At 43.7% G+C, this 18,299-nt stretch overlaps 1 protein-coding gene across 1 annotated transcript in view; it reads left to right on the plus strand.

Annotated features, from left to right (window-relative positions):
• Positions 1 to 18,299, plus strand: part of daam2 (dishevelled associated activator of morphogenesis 2) — a 357,408-nt gene that overhangs the window by 239,191 nt on the left and 99,918 nt on the right. The window contains exons 13-14 of the mRNA XM_041187923.1: positions 626 to 816; positions 5,821 to 6,123. Of these exons, the coding sequence (XP_041043857.1) occupies positions 626 to 816; positions 5,821 to 6,123 (494 nt within the window). The remainder of the gene's footprint in view (positions 1 to 625; positions 817 to 5,820; positions 6,124 to 18,299) is intronic.

An 18,299-nucleotide genomic window follows, 5' to 3' on the forward strand; every position in this document is an offset into this window, starting at 1 on the left:
AGAGCGGATGTAATGGGAAGTCAGCAGGGTTGGTCTTGGAAGATTGGGATCAAATGGAGCAAAGGATCCATTTCATTTGAACTTGCCTCACAGACTTGTATAATAGTTGTCATTACAGTCATTTTGCAAAGCTAAAACAAAGCCTAATACATTTGAGATGGGGATAGTTTGCAAACTGAAACAATTTTTAGCTGTGGAGTGAAAATTTATGTGCACCATCAAACAGGGGGATTCTCAATGACACCAGACACATCATGGTTCATAGAAATAGAAGAAAAATCAAGAGCAATTTTTTAAGCCTCTATGATTTTTTTCCTTGGGGTGCTGATCTTGGAGATTAATCTTTAATTCCTGGAGACTCCAGGACAGCCTGGCAACTATACGTTCACCCCAATTCGTTTCGATGGAATGATAATTGGTTGGTCTATAAATGGTGGGTGATTCACCTCATTGGGTGAAAATCTATTCCGATATGTAGGAGATTCCTGTTTCTTCATGTCCTACATTTTTGCTGGCGCTCTCATATCCCCTGTCAGAATTTATACAAGCACTGGGCTTGTATAAGGCCTCCACCTGTATTTTGAACTGCCTCGCACAAACATAAGGTTGTTTTTGTTACGGACAGAACACGGGGAATTATTCGCGAGACTCGAAAAGAAAGAAAGGGAGTGCGAGACCAAAACCCAGGAGAAGGACGACATGATGAAAACGCTCAATAAGATGAAGGACAAGCTCCAGAAGGAGTCGGCTGAGTTGCGCCAAACGAGAGAACAAGTGATAGAACTCTCTACTCGTCTGAGTGAACTGGCAAACTCGGTAAGACCCTCTCCCCTGCCATCATCAGCTCAGGCAACTTCGAGATGACAAAGGCACCTTGTTTGAAGGGGAAATGCCTTTGTCTGAGCTACAAAGGGAGTTATTACAAATTGTTGCAAAGACAGATTTCAGGTGACCTAGTTTTAAATTGCCATTCTTCATGAAAGAAAGACTTGCACACATATTTGCATGACCACAGGATGTCCGAAAGCACTTTATGCTCAATGAAGTATTTTTGAGGTGTACTCACTGTTCCTAAACTAAGTAACATGGCAGCTCTCACAAACCATACTGGCCAGATCATCCATTTTAAGTGTTGGTTGAGGAATTAATGTTTCCCAGGATACCAGTAGAACTCCACTGCTCTTCTTTGAATAGTACAATGGGATCTTTCATATCCACTTGAAAGAGCAGACTTGGTTTAAAATCTCACCCGAAAGACAACACCCCCAGCAGTTGCGGCACACCCTCGTACTGCAATGAGATTTCGGCCAAGATGGGATTTAAACCCACAGCCTTCTGACTCAGAGGTCTAAGCCACGGTCAAACATCCATTTTAAAAATGTTGTCCATTTGACTTACTTCGGTAAAGTGAGCATTGTGCTTGTGTTGCCATAGCTCAGTTGGTAGTGCTGGTTGTGGGTTCAGGCCGTACTCTAGGACTGAACAGATAATATGCCCTGATTCTCCAGTCCAGGACTGAGGGAGTACTGCACTGTCAGAGGTGCTGTCCCATCGGCAGGGCATTAAGTGCTTTTAACCTGTGGTTCATGCAGATGTTAAAGAACCCAAGATGCTATCCAAAGCAGAGAACTGTGTTTTCCTGGTGTCATTGTCAGCAGTGCCCCATTGACCAGTACCACTTAAATTGAAGATAAACCAGTCATTCATTTTATTAATGTCCTGAGAAAAAAATGACTGTATTTGTTATCAATGCCATGTTTGCGCAATCCTAGTATTTTATTCTGGGCGGGGTTTAGGAGCATGGGGCGGGGTTATGGTCCGGAAACCAGGAAGCATGGGTTTCTTTGTCCGTCTTTGAGTTTTAACTCCTGCCAGTGAGAAACTTCTTGTATAAAATTAAGAAAGGAAAATAATAAATTGGGCATTTGATGTAATATTAACTGTTATAGGAATGATCTATAGTAAAGAAACTACACGCGACCCTAACACAGTCCATTGTTTTAGCTTCAATGTATAATGCTAAATAAATTCATATTTTATGTTTGTAGATTTTTAGAATCATGCTTCACAAAATAGCCCAGAAAATTGTCAAAGAGATTGACCCTGATGGCTATAAATCAGACCTGTGAACCCCCTCCCCTGTGAACTCCCCATCACCGACTCAACCTCAGTCTGCTATCCAACCATGCTCTTCCCCCACAGCCTCAACGCATAATCTCACTGCTCCTCGGCTGCAGCCTTTGCCGAAACCTTCCCTGCCCGTCACACAGTCCAGTCCTCTGGGGGGAGTTTTCCTAGGCAAGGGGAGGCAATTTTGTGTCCAAATTGATGTCGGCTCTGGATCCCTGTTACATACTCCCGCTGGCCCAACAGGCGTGAACGTCATTGGATTGGATTCCTGGGTGTGTGCAGATCGGTGCACGTGTGCAGTCGGGTATCAGCAGCCATCTTGCGTGGCCATCTTGCGTCAGCAGGAGCCACGGTGAGAAAAAATGGCTGCCCTATAACATATAAAAATGGCTGCCCTACAACCATAACAACAGACACTGCACTTCGTATTCATTTACTTATGCAAAGCGCTTTGGAATGTTTTGACACAATACGACAAACATAATTTATACAACAGACCACTATTCCGTCAATTCCGTCATTGCCAGATTTGCCTCATTTTGAAAAAAAGAATATATAGATTTTCAGATGCCCTGTGATCCCTGACAGGAAACAGAGTGGTTTTTGTGTTTACAAAGTCGATGAGGAATTTGATTAGTCTGACAAAACGTAATGCTAAAGAAGTGGGAATTTCCCATCAGGTTCCCTTTCAGAAATGAAGCGGTCAGAGAGAATTACCATTAATAAAAATACCAACAAGAAGTAGATGAGGCGAATAGCACAGGCATGTTTGAGGGGGAACTAGCTAAACACATGGGGGATAAAGGTATATGCTAATAGGGTTAGATGAAGTAGATGAACCAATTGGGTTGAATGGCCTATGTCTGTGCTGGAAATTTTATGTATTCCCTGGCAATCAATTTTTTTTTTCCTTTGGCTGCTCTTAAAGAAAGAACGTTTGAAGTATTGGGATCAGCTTGGTGGCTTTTTTTCACTAAATCCAACTTTGACAGGGTGGAGGGGGAGGGGGGATGTTATGCAAAATGGTTTGTGTCAGGTCAACTGCTCATTGTCCCGTCCCGTCCAATTTTCAGTTGAATGATCCATCATCCCACTTCTCCACCTGGTTGAAGTTGAATTTTAACCCCCACCCCCCCAACCCTTGCACCCTCAACCCCGAGTCCAAATAGGGAATGGTTCAGCCTCAGGCACGCTGCATTGAACTGATATCCCAACTTTAGGTGTCATGGTCTTTAAAGGAGCAGGTGATGCACTGGGTTAGCTTTACTGTGCCCTTTTATTGTTATTTTTCAAAGCGAAAGGCATGTAAATACCAACTGGTGCATTAAGCCTGGCCAACACTCATGATGCACCATGGTGGTTAGACATTCCCTACACTATGCACCCCCCCCTCCGCCCCGCCCCCACCCCTGCCAACTTGCCATGGGTCCTTTCAAACCCTGCCCAGGCTCTGCTTACAAGGATTTGATATGAGATCCCTTTGGGTGCTCTGAGACCAACTGCTTCTGGCAAATTTTTGGTCTCCATATTTAAGGAAGGATACACTTGCATTGGAGGCAGTAGAGTGGAGGTTCACTAGATTCATCCCTGGGGCGAGAGGGTTGCCCTGTGGTGTAAGACTGAGTAAAGTGGGTCTATACTCTGAAGTTTAGAAAATGAGAGGTGATTTCATTGAAGCATACAAGATTCTGTAAGGGCTTGGCAGGGTAGACACTGAGGGATTGTTTGCCCTGGCTGGGGAATCTCGAACAGACTGGGGATAAGGGGCCAATCATTTCGGACTGAGATGAAGAGAAATTCCTTCACTCAAAGGTTATTAATCTTTAGAATGCTCTACATCAGAGGGTTGTGGATGCTCCATCTTTGAATATATTTAAGGTTGAGATAGGCAGATTTTTGGTCTCTCAGAGAATCAATGGATATGGGGAACAGGCAGGGAAGTGGAATTTGAAAGTGAAGATCAGCCATGATCATATTAAATAGTAGAGCAGGCTCAAGGGGCCATATGGTCTACTGCTGTTCCTATTTTTTGTGTTCTTATGTTTTTAACTGTGGTAATCTCACCCAGATAGGACTAACAGATTATCGGTTCCGAGGTCACGGGTGGTATGATGGAGCAGAAAGGAGATGTCCTCAATACCGTTGCTGGGGATGAAATGATAGTGCACTCCGTTCCTCCATGCAATGCAACACAGTGATTTTATTGTAGAATAGTTAGTTCAGCAGAATTTAACATTGGACCTTGTCATTTGACAGGGGCTAAAATAGGCATTTACCAAAACTGAATGTTAAAGAAGAATATTGTTGCTGTTATATATTACATTTAAAGAATTATCTCTAAAGGGCATTTGCTGCTTCGTAAATGTTTTACATCCCCCATTTTGTAGATCAGAAAAGTGTCCATCAACAGTTCTCTCTCTTTTTAACACACTGCTGAGGGGAGGTAACAGTTCCTTGGCTTCACTGCTAATACAGAGATTCACCAGTCCCAACTCCACCAGCACTAATACAGTGGAGCAGAATTCCACCCCCACCCCCATGCTCTCCTCTCCTCCCCCTTTCCACCTCACCCAGGGCTGGAGACCCCGCCTCAGATTCAGGCAGTCAGATCACTTACAAATCTGAGGAGAGGCCCTCGGGATTCAGGGGGTTTGCACCAGCCATGGCTGCCCTGGTTTGATTTGATCCACCCCTCTAAGACCCAAAGGGAACTGGACAAGCACCCAGAGAGAGAGAAATACGAGGGCTAGGGGAAAGGACAGGAGAGTGGGAGTAACTGATCTGCTTGCAGAGAGACAGGATGAGCTGAAGGATTCTGTGTTGTAAACATTCTGTGATTCTATAAATGGCCTGAGATAAAATTTTTGTTTCAACTCTTCAGCTCCCCTTGTAGCTACTCCCACTGTTAAGAGAAGGTGTTAGGAGAATGCAGGAGGGCTATTTACTCATCTTATTCACTCTAGTGAAGGGTTGTGGCCTTCAAAGGCCTTAAGGGCCTGACGCCAGGTCTTGACCTGAGGCTGTTCAAAGATACAAAGGAAGGGAATTTCTCAGGGAAACCTGGAAATTTACCCCCAACATGCCACCATGATGTGGGGAAGCAAGCGGAAAGTCTGCCCCTGGGACCACATCCATTGGACTGTTATTTATAGATCCAGTCCACACAAGCCAGAACCCTGGCCAAGCTGGGATCTGCCCATATTCCAGCACCCACCAGGCCTGGATGCAACCCTTTGGCCCAAGGAATCTCAGGGCCCTGGAATCAAGGTGATTTGCACCTTGGCATTATTGAATCCAGCAGCCGTAACCAAGGGCACAACAATAGCCCCTTCCATGGGTCTACAATGCCAAAAAGTTACTGTAGCTTGGCTGACTTCACTGCATGGAATGCTGGTGTCAGAGGACAAACCATGTGTGAATCATCTGGGACTGTGGGATGTGAGAAAATACTCTTTAACCATGTTATTGTGGAATTACCAATCCATCATTTTTCCTTCCCATACAGTAAAGCAGAGCCAGAAGTGCTGAATGGACTCATCCGATTCCTTACAAAAAAAGCTTTACTGAACAGTACTCCGAATGACAGTACCTCCTTAACAGATATGTTGTTAGTCTATTTTTTTTAAAGAAAATCTCGCTGATATTATTTGATCTTTGCTCACAGTTTTCATTCTCCTTTTTCTGTTTCAGAGTGCAGGAGGCTTTTCCTTCCCCCTTCCCCCTCCCCCGCCCGGGGGTCCCCTTCCTCTACCTCCCCCTCTGATGCTGGGTGAGCTGCCTCCACCACCCCCACCCCTCCCATACGAATTCCTACCTCCTCCTCCCCCGCCCCCTCCTCCTGGCGGCCCACCCCCTCCGCCTGGAGCCCCTCCCTTCTTCAGCTGCGCCATGCCACCACCCCCTTGCCCGCTCACAGTGGGAAGTATGAGGAAGAAAGCCATTCCACAGCCATCGCACCCGCTGAAGTCCTTCAATTGGCACAAGTTGGCAGAGGTAAGGAAGAGTTTGTATTTGCCTCAGCAATGAATAGGAATGGAAGAATAGCATTTTAAATCGCGTCTTTCACACTTTCAGGTCATCCCAAAGTGCTTCACAGCCAATGAAGCACTTTTGAGTTGTAGTTACTGTTGTAATACAGGAAAGTGCAGCAATCGATTTGTGCACAGCAAGATTCCACAAATAGGAAGGTGATAATGACCAGATAATCTCTTTTAGTTTTTTTTAATCCTTTCGTAGGATGTGCATGTCACTGGCAAGGCAAGCATTTGTTTCCCATCCCTAACTGCCCTTGAACTGAGTGGCTTACTAGGCCATTTTGGAAGGCAGTTACGAGTCAACCACATTGCTGTAGCCTGGAACCACATGTTGACCAGACCAGATAGGGACAGCAGATTTCCTTCCCCAAAGGGGCATCAGTGAACAAGATGGGTTTTTACCACACTCAATTATAATTTAATTGGACACCATTGCTGAGACTAGCTTTATAATTCCAGATTTATTGTTTGAATTCAAATCCCGCCTGCTGCTGTGATGGAATTTGAACCCACGTTCCCAGAGTATTAGCCTGGGCTTCTGGATTATTAGTCCAGTGACATTACCACTATGCCACCACCATCTCCCCGTAGTGATGTTGGTTGTAGGATAAATATTGGCCAGAGCATCGGGGCAAACATCCCTGCTCCTCTGCACCAGTGCTGTGGGATCTTTTACATCCATTATAGAGGGTGGTCTCAGTTTAACTTCCCAAGTGAACGATGGTACCTCCGACAGTGCAGCACTCCCTCAGTACTCCACCATACTGTCAGCCTGGATTTTGTGCTCAAGGTTCTGGAGTAGGACTTGAACCACCAGCCATCTGACTGAGAGGTCTCTAGAGGGCAGAAAAATTTAGTGTGTTCAGCCTGCTTCCTTGTAGGCCATGATTCGGGCTGATATTTTCTACTGGTCCAATCCCCACCACAGACCGGCTGGCATCAAATTAGCTGCAGCACTAGGTAACCAAGGATTGTACCTTAAGCCTTACTACTTCAAGGTTTTATAATAATATTGTTGATCTGAGGTAGCTTATCTGTGATGGGTATCTTGCAATTGGTCTCAATGTCCCTCAGTTAGGAAATGAGGAACCTGTTCCTCATCATTATCTCGTGACCCTGGCTAAACACCAACAGCACCACTGTCTACGGCACCTCTTGCATCTAGAAAGACATCTCAATAGCATTCACTGCGAATCCAAAAGACCCAAGACCCTTCTGCCCCTGAACTGAAATGCGCCACCTATCCTTGTGGAGCTTTAAAAGCTTCCAGACAACAGTGGTGCGCCTCAACAAATAATTTGCTCTTGGCCCTTTTGTGATTTTGTGCTGAGTACAAATGAAGGAGAGCCTAAAAGGCCATGTTCGCATAGCCATAGGTTGCTAGGAAAGTTTAATATTGCCTCTGACAAAGACGTGTTTGGCATCTAGCGATATTCTCTTAGTTGGGTCTGGCCGGATTCCTAGCCATTTTCCTCCAGCTTTTCCCTCCCAAAACAAATGCAAATCACACGAGGAAGGAACGTCGAGGTTAAATGGTAGTCTGGAGACCAGAGGAATGCTTTAGAATTCCTAAGTGAGAATAGAATGAAACCTGATGTAGTTCTGCAATGTCTTGTACTCCTTTGTTGTTATGAGTGTGCGGTTTTATGACGTGCTTGGCAGTCGACATGGAATGTGGAGTAATTGTCTTCATAAACAGGACCCTTCCATTAATCAGTATTCTGCCATCATTTGTTTTCATTGGCTGGAGTAAAGAGAATTATTTTGGAACAGTAGTTTCTTGGTGTTGTCCATATGTGGAACAAATGGGAGCTTGCACCATTTGCCTCGTGTGATGTAGTGAACCTTTTTCCTTCCCTTCCATCTTTCCATTCACCTTCTGGGTGGTTAAGTTATGAGGGCAGGTTGCATAAACATGGCTTGTAATTCCTTGAGTACAGAAGATTGAGGCCTGATCTGATCGAGGTGCTGATAGTGTTAAAAGGATTTGAACAGAAAGATAGAGAGAAGCTATCTCCTCTGATGGAGGGAATCCAAAATGAGGTGACATATCTTTAAAAGTCAATCTCAAGAGTGAAATCAGGAAGCACGCTCACAGTTAAAGCTGCCCAAAACCTCCTGCTGGAAGCCAGGGAATGAACCCACAAGTTAAGATTTCCACCTTTATGATCCAACTTCAGATGTTATGGTTGAAATGCCCTCTCGGTGACCACAGTAAGAGTCTGAAATAAAATGAGCTCGAACAAGTCTCCAGTTAGTGCCCCAAAGAGAAAAGGCCCACGGTCCCGAACTGTCCACATTCACTCTGCGAGACCACAGGAGGCGGCTGGTGCGGGAAGTAGGAATGTTGCATGTGGGGGTGTTTAGTTAAGATAATGATCGGGTGAACTGTTCTTGTGATGTTGATTGAGGGATAAATATTGGCTAGGGCACCAGGGAGAACTCCCCAGCTCTTCTTCGAAATAGTGCCATGGGATCTTCCTGGTCCACCTCAGAGGGCAGGTGGAGACTGGGCTTAGCATCTCGTCCGAAAGCTGGCAGGGAGTTGTAGTCGCCATCTTCCCTGAACGTGTGTACACTGGAATTATGTCATGGGTGTCGTGGAGGGGGTCTTGCTCTGCATCCCACCCATACATTACATGGCCTGGGATTGCTAAGGGGATGATATAGAGGCAGATTCGCTCCACTGTTAACCTGTTGTTTTCATAACCCATGATGTGTTGATGGCGGTCTTATCAAATTTGCTATGGCAAGAATATGGACCATGCTACCACAAGGAGAAGAACAGCATAGAAGGGCAAGCTAGGTAAATGCAGAAGGAAGAAAGGGATAGAAGGATATGTAAAACAAAAACAAAAATACCTGGAAAAACTCAGCAGGTCTGGCAGCATCTGTGGAGAGGAGCACAGTTAACATTTCGAGTCCGTATAACTCTTCAACAGAGCTAAGGAAAAATAGAGAAGGGGTGAAATATAAGCTGGTTTAAGGTGGGGGGTGGGGGGGGTGGTTGGGACAAGAAGAGCTGGATAGAGGGCCAGTGATAGGCGGAGATAACCAAAAGATGTCACAGACAAAAGGACAAAGAGGTGTTGAAGGTGACGATATTATCTGAGGAATGTGCTAATTAAGGGTAGAAAGCAGGACAAGCAAGGTACAGATAGCCCTAGTGGGGGTGGGGTGGGGTGAAGGAATCGAAATAGGCTAAAAGGTAGAGATAAAACACTGGATGGAAATACATTTAAAAGTAATGGAAATAGGTGGGAAAAGAAAAATCTACATAAATTATTGGAAAAAACAAAAAGGAGGGGAAAAATCAGAAAGGGGGTGGAGGAGAGAGCTCATGATCTAAAATTGTTGAAATCAATATTCAGTCCGGAAGGCTGTTCCTCCAGTTTGCATTGAGCTTCAATGGAACAATGATAAAAAATATAGATTTTTCTTTTCTCACCAATTTCCATTATTTTTAAATGTATTTCCATCTATTGTTTTATCTCTACCTTTTAGCCTTTTTTGATTCCTTCCCCCCCACCCCACCCCCACTAGGGCTATCTGTACCTTGCTCGTCCTGCTTTCTACCCTTAATTAGCACATTCCTTTAGATAATATCACCACCTTCAACACCTCTTTGTCCTTTTGTCTGTGACATCTTTTGGTTATCTCCACCTATCACTGGCCCTCTATCCAGCTCTTCTTGTCCCAACCACCACCCCCCTTAAACCAGCTTATATTTCACCCCTTTTCTATTTTTAATTAGTTCTGTTGAAGAGTCATGCGGACTCGAAACGTTAACTGTGTTCCTCTCCACAGATGCTGCCAGTCCTGCTGAGTTTTTCCAGGTATTTTTGTTTTTGTTTTGGATTTCCAGCATCTGCAGTTTTTTGCTTTTATCTTAGAAGGATATGTAATTGGGTCAGATGCAGTAAGATGGGAGGAGAGTCACATGAAGCATGGGCCAGTTGGCGAATGGTGCTGCAAACTGAATCTGTCTGACCTGAGCTGTTAGTGACCAGGAAATGTGTGATGGGAAATGTAGGGGGAGATTTAATCTGCTTCCTAATAGCGACAAGGTCATCAGCACTGGAAATTGGGACTAAAAGTAGGGATGGAGAGGAGGCAATCGAGAACATTGATATCCTGATACAGGAACAGCTAATCTCCTAAGAAAAGAAACTAACTTGGAAAGAAAACACAGCAAAGGAATAAGTAGAAACTGTAGTGAAGGATGGGACAGTTAACTGAAGGGTTAGTTGTTTGTTGATTGGACAGGAAGGGAAAAAAAATCTATTTTCCAGCACCGGCAGAATCCTCATGGGAATCAGGAAGGTCGGGAAGGCTGTCTACACCTTGCCTTGAGTTAAACAAGAGCCAGCTGATCTCAATCCAACTTGCTGCTGGCTGTGGTCTGAATGTAATAGATGATCTATCCCTTTTGGGCCCATCACTTTAAAATGAGAGGAAACCCAACATTTTTCATTCCCCCGGCACTCACTATTTTCTTGCCATTAATAGGTCCAGCCAGTGGTCATAAACTCCATCCATTCATGGGCTTGCTGCTCTCGGAAAAGAGCAGGGAAAGATTTATAGTCGGCACGAGTGCACTCTGAATGGCACTCTACATTGAAATGTATCCACTCTGCAGTTAACCCTGGGGTTACTGGATGCTGATCAACAGGATCTCTGGCTGAATTGCCCCAGCCTTTCCCAATAAAGAGCATTGGGAGTCATTTTGACTCTTGCTGTTAGTCTAAAACTGATGATGATGAATTGGAAGTTCCTTTTACAGTTCTTCCAGTTTTAACTTCCAGTGAATACAGACTGGAATCTAATCGAGGGGTCAGATGGTTTATATATAGAATAATAGATACCTGGGAATGATTACAGACTGGAATCTAATCGAGGGGTTTAGACAGTTCTTATATAGAATACTGGATCCCTGTGAGTGATTACAGACTGGAATCTAATCGAGGGGTTCAGATGGTTTATATATAGAATAATGGATACCTGGGAGTGATTACAGACTGGAATCTAATTGAGGGGTTCAGATGGTTTATATATAGAATACTGGATACCTGGGAGTGATTACAGACTGGAACCTAATCGAGAGGAGGTTCAACTGGTTTATATATAGAATAATGGATTCCTGGGAGTGATTACAGACTGGAATCTAATCGAGGGGTTTAAATGGCTAATCTATAGAATAACGGGTACCTGGGAGTGATTACAGACTGGAATCTAATCGAGGGGTTCAGATGGTATCTATAGAATAATGGGTACCTGGGAGTGATTATAGACTGGAATCTAATCGAGTCGGTTTCAGATGGTTTATATATAGAATAATGGATTCCTGGGAGTGATTACAGATTGGAATCTAATCGAGGGGTTCAGATGGTCAATCTATAGAATAATGGATACCTGGGAGTGATTACAGACTGGAATATAATCAAGGGGTTCAGATGGTTTATATATAGAATAATGGATACCTGGAAGTGATTGCAGACTGGAATGTAATAGAGGGGTTTAGATGGTTTATATATAGAATAATGGGTACCTGGAAGTGATTGCAGACTGGAATGTAATAGAGGGGTACCTATGTTTATATATCACAGAATTGCACAATGGTCACAGCACCGAAGGTAGCCATTTGGCCTGTTTGGCTCTGTGAATGAGCAATTCACCCAGTGTACTCCCCTGCTTTCTCCCCTACCCCTGCACATTCTTTCCTTTCAGATAATAATGCAATTTCCTCTGAAAGGCTCTAAAGGAACCTACTTCCACCAAACTCTCAGGCAATGCGTTCCACAACTTAACCACTTGCTGCGTGAAAATATTTTTTCCTTTTTTTGATTGTTTTTTTTTGCCAGTTACCTTTAATCTGTGCCCTCTGGTTCTCGATCCTTCCGCCAATAGGAACCGTATTTCCCTAGCTACTCCATCCAGACTGCTCGTGATTTTGAATATCTCTATCAAATCCCCTCTCAACCTTCTCTTCTCCAAGGCAAACACTCCCAGCACTTCCAATTTATCAATGTAACTAGAGATCCTCATCGCTAGAACAATTCTTGTAAATCTTTTCTGCCCCCTCTCTAATGCGTTTCCATCCTTCGTAAAATGTGGAGCTCAGAACTGGATGCAGTACTCTAGTTGAGGCTGAACTAATGTTCTGTACAAACTTATCATGATTTCCTTGCTTTTGTACTCTATTCCCCTAAGATGCTGTATGATTTATTAACCGCTCTCTTAATCCGTCCTCCTTCATGCAGTGATTTATGCACATATATATTCAGATCCCTCTGCTTCCGCATGCCCTTTAGAATTTTACCTTTTATTTTCTATTGTCCCTACGCTTTCTTCATACCAAAATGAATCCCTTCACACTTCTCTGCAGTTAAGTTCACCTGCCACTCGTCTGCCCATTCTACCAACCTGTCTGTCTGGTTTTGAAGTTTTGCACTATTCTCCTCACAATTCACAATCCTTCGAAGTTTTCTATCACATGCAAATTTTAAAACTGCTTTATACACCAAGGTCTAGGTCATTAATATTTATCAGGATGAGTAGGGGTCCTAACACCAACTCATGGGGTATTCCATTATAAATCTTCCTCCAGTCTGAAAAACATTCATTAAACATTACTCTCTGTTTATGTCACCCAGCCAATTTTGTATCCATGTTGCTACTGGTCCTTTTATTCCAGTGCTTAAACTTTGCTAACAGGTCTGTTGTGCAGCACATTATCAAATGCCTTTTGGAAGCCCTTGTACACAACATTAACAGCACCCTCATCAACTTCCTCTGTTACTTCAACAAAAAACTCCAGAAAGTTAGTTAAGCATGATTTGCCCTTAACAAATCTGGGCTAGCTTCCCTTAATTAAACTGACTGCCCCGTAGTTGCTGGCTTATCCTTATACCCATTTTTGCACAAAGGTGCAACATTTGCAATTCTGTCTTCTGGAACCACCCTGAGCCTAAGGAAAACTGGAAAGTTATTGCCAGTACCTCCTTTATTTCCATTCTCACTTCCCTCAGTATTCTTGGATGCATCTTATCAGGTACGCAGTGTCTTCTTCATTGGGAAAGACAGATGCAAAGTACTCATTTAATATTTTTACCTTGCTCCCTGCCACCATGCATAAATCCCCTTTTTGGTCCTTAATTGGCTCCACTCCTCCTTTCACCACTATAGAAGACTTTTAGATTACCTTTTATGTTAGCTGGCAGTCTCTACTCATGCCCTCCATTTGCCTCTTTTATTTGGCTTTTCAATTCCCATTTGAAACTTTTATATTCAGCCTGGTTCTCAGTTGCATTTTCCACCTGACATCGGTCATGTGCACACGTTTTCTTCTTAAGCTTAATCTCTGTCTATTTTTCCATCCAGGGAACTCTGGATTTGTTTGCCTTACCTTTCCCCTTTGTGAGAATATACCTTGACTGTGCCAAGACTATCTTTTCTTTAAAGGTAGCCCATTGTTCAGCTATAGTCTTGACCATCAACCTTTGATTCTAATTGATCTGGGTCAGAACCATTCCTACTCCATCGAAATAGAAACAGAAAATGCTGGAAAAACTCAGCAGGTCTGGCAGCATCTGTGGATGGAGAAGCTGAATTCATGGTTCGATTCCGTATGACTCCTTATTTATTTCAGATTTTCAGCATCGGCAGTATTTTGCTTTTACCCCATTGAAGTTGGCTTTCCCCCAGTTGCTTATTCTTACTTTGGATTGTTCCTTGCTATTTTCCATAGCCAACCTTATGATACAATGATCACTACCCCCTAAATATTCCCCTACTGACACTTAACCCACTTTTCCTACTTCATTCCCAAGAACCAAGTTTAGTAGTGCCTCTTTGGACTGGAAAAATAATGCTGTAGAAAACTTTCCTGAACATACTCTAGGAACTCTTGCCTTGGGTACCTGGGAGTGATTACGGACAAATCTAATTGAGGGGTACAGATGGTTGATAAATAGATGTCTGAAGGGCATCGACCTTCAGTCGATTGCTTTGCCCTCTTTCCCCTTGTTGTGTCACCTTTAAACAGCCTGTTTGAGATAAGAAGGTTGCAAGGCTGTATGGGGATATGGAATAGGTAAAAAGGGCAAAGAGTTATAGAGTTAATCTCAGTTTCTGAGTGACAGTTTATACTGTAATATATTGCAGCTGAACATGCACAGTTTTTCAGATTAAATTGCTTCACATTATATTGAATGCTGGCTGCAGAAGTCATTGTCTATCACAGTGTCTGAAACACCAGTTACAGGAGGGAAATTAAATTCAGATTACAGCAGGAATGCACAAACTGCCTCTGAAAACAATGAGGCTTTAACATGGATTGAGGCCCGCGGAGCCAACATACTGACTGTTTACACAGTGGGCTGCTATGTGGACAAGAGATTAAATAAACTGAGAATTCAATTGAATTCCAGTGGTCCCTCTCTCACTTCTGATGTGCTTAAATACTTATCACTTGATAAGTATGTTCAAGAAAGGACTACTTAAAATATGTTAAGTCTGGGCTGTCATCCTGTTTCTTAGTGCAATATTTAATATCAAGAAGGGATACTGTGCACGACTCTTAATGCTTGAAATGCTGATTTAAATTCTTAGCTTGATTATCCCCCAGTCTGCGCAGTCTAGAAATGACATTGTACATTGCATGTGAATTCTCTTGGGTTTTTGTATGACATTATTTTGCCCATGGTTTACTGGAGAAGTACCACCAGTGCTGCCTTCGCAAGATCCTCCAATTCTGGTGACAAAGAAGGCGGTCCAACAGCAACGTCCTATGCCAAGCCAACATGCCCAGCATTGAGGTGTTTAGCGCTCAAAACCAGCTTGTCTAGCCAGGACATGCTGTTCATATGCCTGACACCAGACTCCCAAAGCAACCACTCTACTCGGGACTTGGCAGGAGGACAACGGCAATGCTTTTCGGATGTCCTCAAAGCACCCCTGCAGAGGTCAAACATTTTCATCGACTCATGGGAGTCGCTGGTTTGTGACCAACCAAAACGGAGAAGGTTCATTTGGGAAGGCACCCGAGCACATCAAGAAACTGTGTTGATAAAATGCAGAGGCGAAGTCAAGGCGTCAGAGAGAGTGCAGAAACCTCAAAAAAAAATTAATCTATCCAACTCTTCAAATGTCACATACCCTGCATGTGGCAGAGGCAGCAGTTGCACATTGGACTTATCAACTGTTTCAGAATCCATCGAAACAGAATGGGAAAAAGTCATCCTCGATCCTGAGGCATTGTCTATGAAGAGTTTGTCTATTGTTTTAATCAAGTCTTTGCTTTGGATTTTTTTGAACAGATTGATTATGTTAAGTGTTTATACTTTGAAATTGCAGTGCATAGTTTGAATATTTATGCTACCTCAGCGGTGTTATGCATGAGACTTTGACGGAGATATTATCCAAGCACCTGCCTAGACGTAACTGCTAGCCACTTTCTCCCAATACCACCAATGTTGCCAATGTTGTTTTGCCCGCATGAATCAAAACTGTGCTGAGCCATTGCAAAATATAGTGCATTCACAGCGTTATTGGGATAGTATCAGAACTTAGAATAGTCATGTTAATTGTCAAGTAATTGAGTATTTCATTGTATTCAGGTGGAGGGCATTAACTGGGGTATCACATGGGCTCATATATATACAAGCAGACTGAAACTGAGGCTGTTGATTTGGAAAGTGCCATGTTTGTAATCTATGTCTCTGTAAATATGTGTATAAATGTGTAAAGATTAGGCACCAGTTTTAGCCTTCAGCACCTGGCATTCTGAAGTAGAACAGTCACATTGGGGAACTATCATATTGGCACAGGGTAACGTAGGGGCACTTACATTTGCACACTATCAGATCAGAATATTGGGACCCTGTTACTTTAGCACACCATTGCGCACAATGTTAGTGTGTGAACAACCCTAGCCAATCCAATTTTTCTTCATAGTTGCAATTTTCCAGCCCTGGCAACATTCTTGTAAATCTCCTCTGCACCCTCTTCAGAGCAATTATGTCCTTCCTGTAATATGGTACCAGAACTGTACGCAAGACTCCAGTGTTTTATACAGTTCCAGCATTACAACCCTGATTTTGTATCCTATACCACGTGCAATAATGGAAAGCGTTCCATGCCTTCTTTAACATTTGTCTACCTGTCCTGCCACCTTCAGAGACCTGTGGACATGCATTCCAGGGTGTCTCACTTTCTCTACCCCTCTCAATATCCTCCGTTTATTGAGTATTCCCTTGCTTTGTTTGCCCTCCCAAAATGAATAATTTCACATTTCTCTGGATTGAATTCCATTTGCCATTTTTCTGCCCACTGAACCAAACCATTGATATCATTCTGGAATTGACAGCTATCTTCTTGGCTGATTTTTGTGTCATCTGCAAATTTTCCAATCATGCCTCCCATATATAAATCCAGATCATTAATATATGCAACAAACAGCAAGGGACCCACCACTGGTGAGGTGTTCTTCCTGAGGTTTTGGTTAAACTTGCCCATATCATTGTTCTAAGCCAAAGCTGGACACATATTCCATTTGTTTCCAGTGTGGACCAAAGCGGACCAAACTCAACTCAGCTCAGTTCAGGGTTCTCCAGCCTCTGGATCATGCACATAATCTAGGATGTGGGAGTTGTTGCCTGTTGTATGAAAAATTAGTCAGAGACACCTCTTCCATTGGCCATTTGCAGTGGTTCAGCTGGGGAGGTTACAGACAAGAAGATGATCTTGCAGCGTCTTCATAAACAGTGATCGACGCAGCCAAAAATAGATTCACTTGTCTTTCATCCAGTTGCAGTTTAGGGGACTTGCTTGTATACAAAGCAGCTGTGGCATTGGCTAATTGACTGAAAATGGGCACTCCAAGGGAATTCATAGAGACTTAGGCTTGACTTTTACCGTCAGGGTGTGCCTGAGGTCAGCGCAGCTGGAAGTGGATGTAAAACCCTCCCCTAGCTGAGATGCATTGTGAACGTGATCTTATGCTAGTTGGCCAATGAAAGGCCGGCCAGCATGAAATGCGCCCAGAGAAAGGCTCAGCACTGCCTTTGGGGCCGGGAAGTGGATGGGCACTGATGTCACCGCGGGTGCCGGGGAGCGATTCCACTGAGCTCCCTGAAGGCAGACAGCTGCCTCAAGGAGCTGCAGACTTCCAAATGATAAAGCAAAGCACAAAAATGCTGCAGAAAACGTCCATGGAGCACAATCAAGCACCTGACAGCATACCTCATAAAAAAAACAGTCCCCTGATATTTCTTTTTACTTTAAATCCTAATGGAGATTTCATCCTGTCCTTGGATGAGGTTTGAGCAAAAATGTAAAGGTCACCTGGCTGATTGGCCCTTCCGTTAACCGTAAGTTGAACAGGCCAAGAAAAGTCGCTTTCAATTGGGCTGTCAATGGGCTTAATTGCCCACTTAATTGTCGGTGGGCATGCTTCCAACTTTTGTGTGTGCCTGCCAAGCGAAATATCGTGCGAGTGCGCGACAATGTTGGGACACTCGCCCGATGTCATCTCACGTGATCTTATGCCCATTTGGGTCGGGCACATACCCGACCTCGGAATGCAAAATTCTGGCCTTAGGCAGGACTTTCATTCGTACATAGTGCTTTCCATAACTCCAGGATGTCCCAAAGCGCTTTACAACCAATGAAATACTTTTCGAAACGCAGCTCTGTTGTGACACAGGAAATGCAGCAAAGAATTTGCACAAAGTGAGATCCCGCGAGCAGCGATGTGATAATGATCAGATTTTTGTGCTGTTGATTGAGGGACAAATATTGGCCAGGAGAGCAGGGAAAACAGCACTGCTCCTCTTTGAAATAGTGCCTTTTCCAAAATTAAACATCTCCCACACGGCAGCACTGCTTCGTTCTGTACCAGAGTACATGTACTCAAGCTGCTGATGTGGGACTTGAACCCACAAACATCTTACTCAGAGGTGAGAGCTATGCACTGAGCCACAGCTGATGCTGAATGATGTGCTTTTCAAAATGCTAACCTCTCCTTCTTTCTTCACATTAACTCCCACTGTATAACTTCTCAGTGTTCTGCCTTCCCACATCCCATCCATGTCTTTGTGTACAACTGCAGTGCAGTAAATCCTGTTTTAACATGCT

Source organism: Carcharodon carcharias, chromosome 5 (genome assembly GCF_017639515.1).
Source record: "Carcharodon carcharias isolate sCarCar2 chromosome 5, sCarCar2.pri, whole genome shotgun sequence".
Taxonomy (NCBI): Eukaryota; Metazoa; Chordata; class Chondrichthyes; order Lamniformes; family Lamnidae; genus Carcharodon; species Carcharodon carcharias.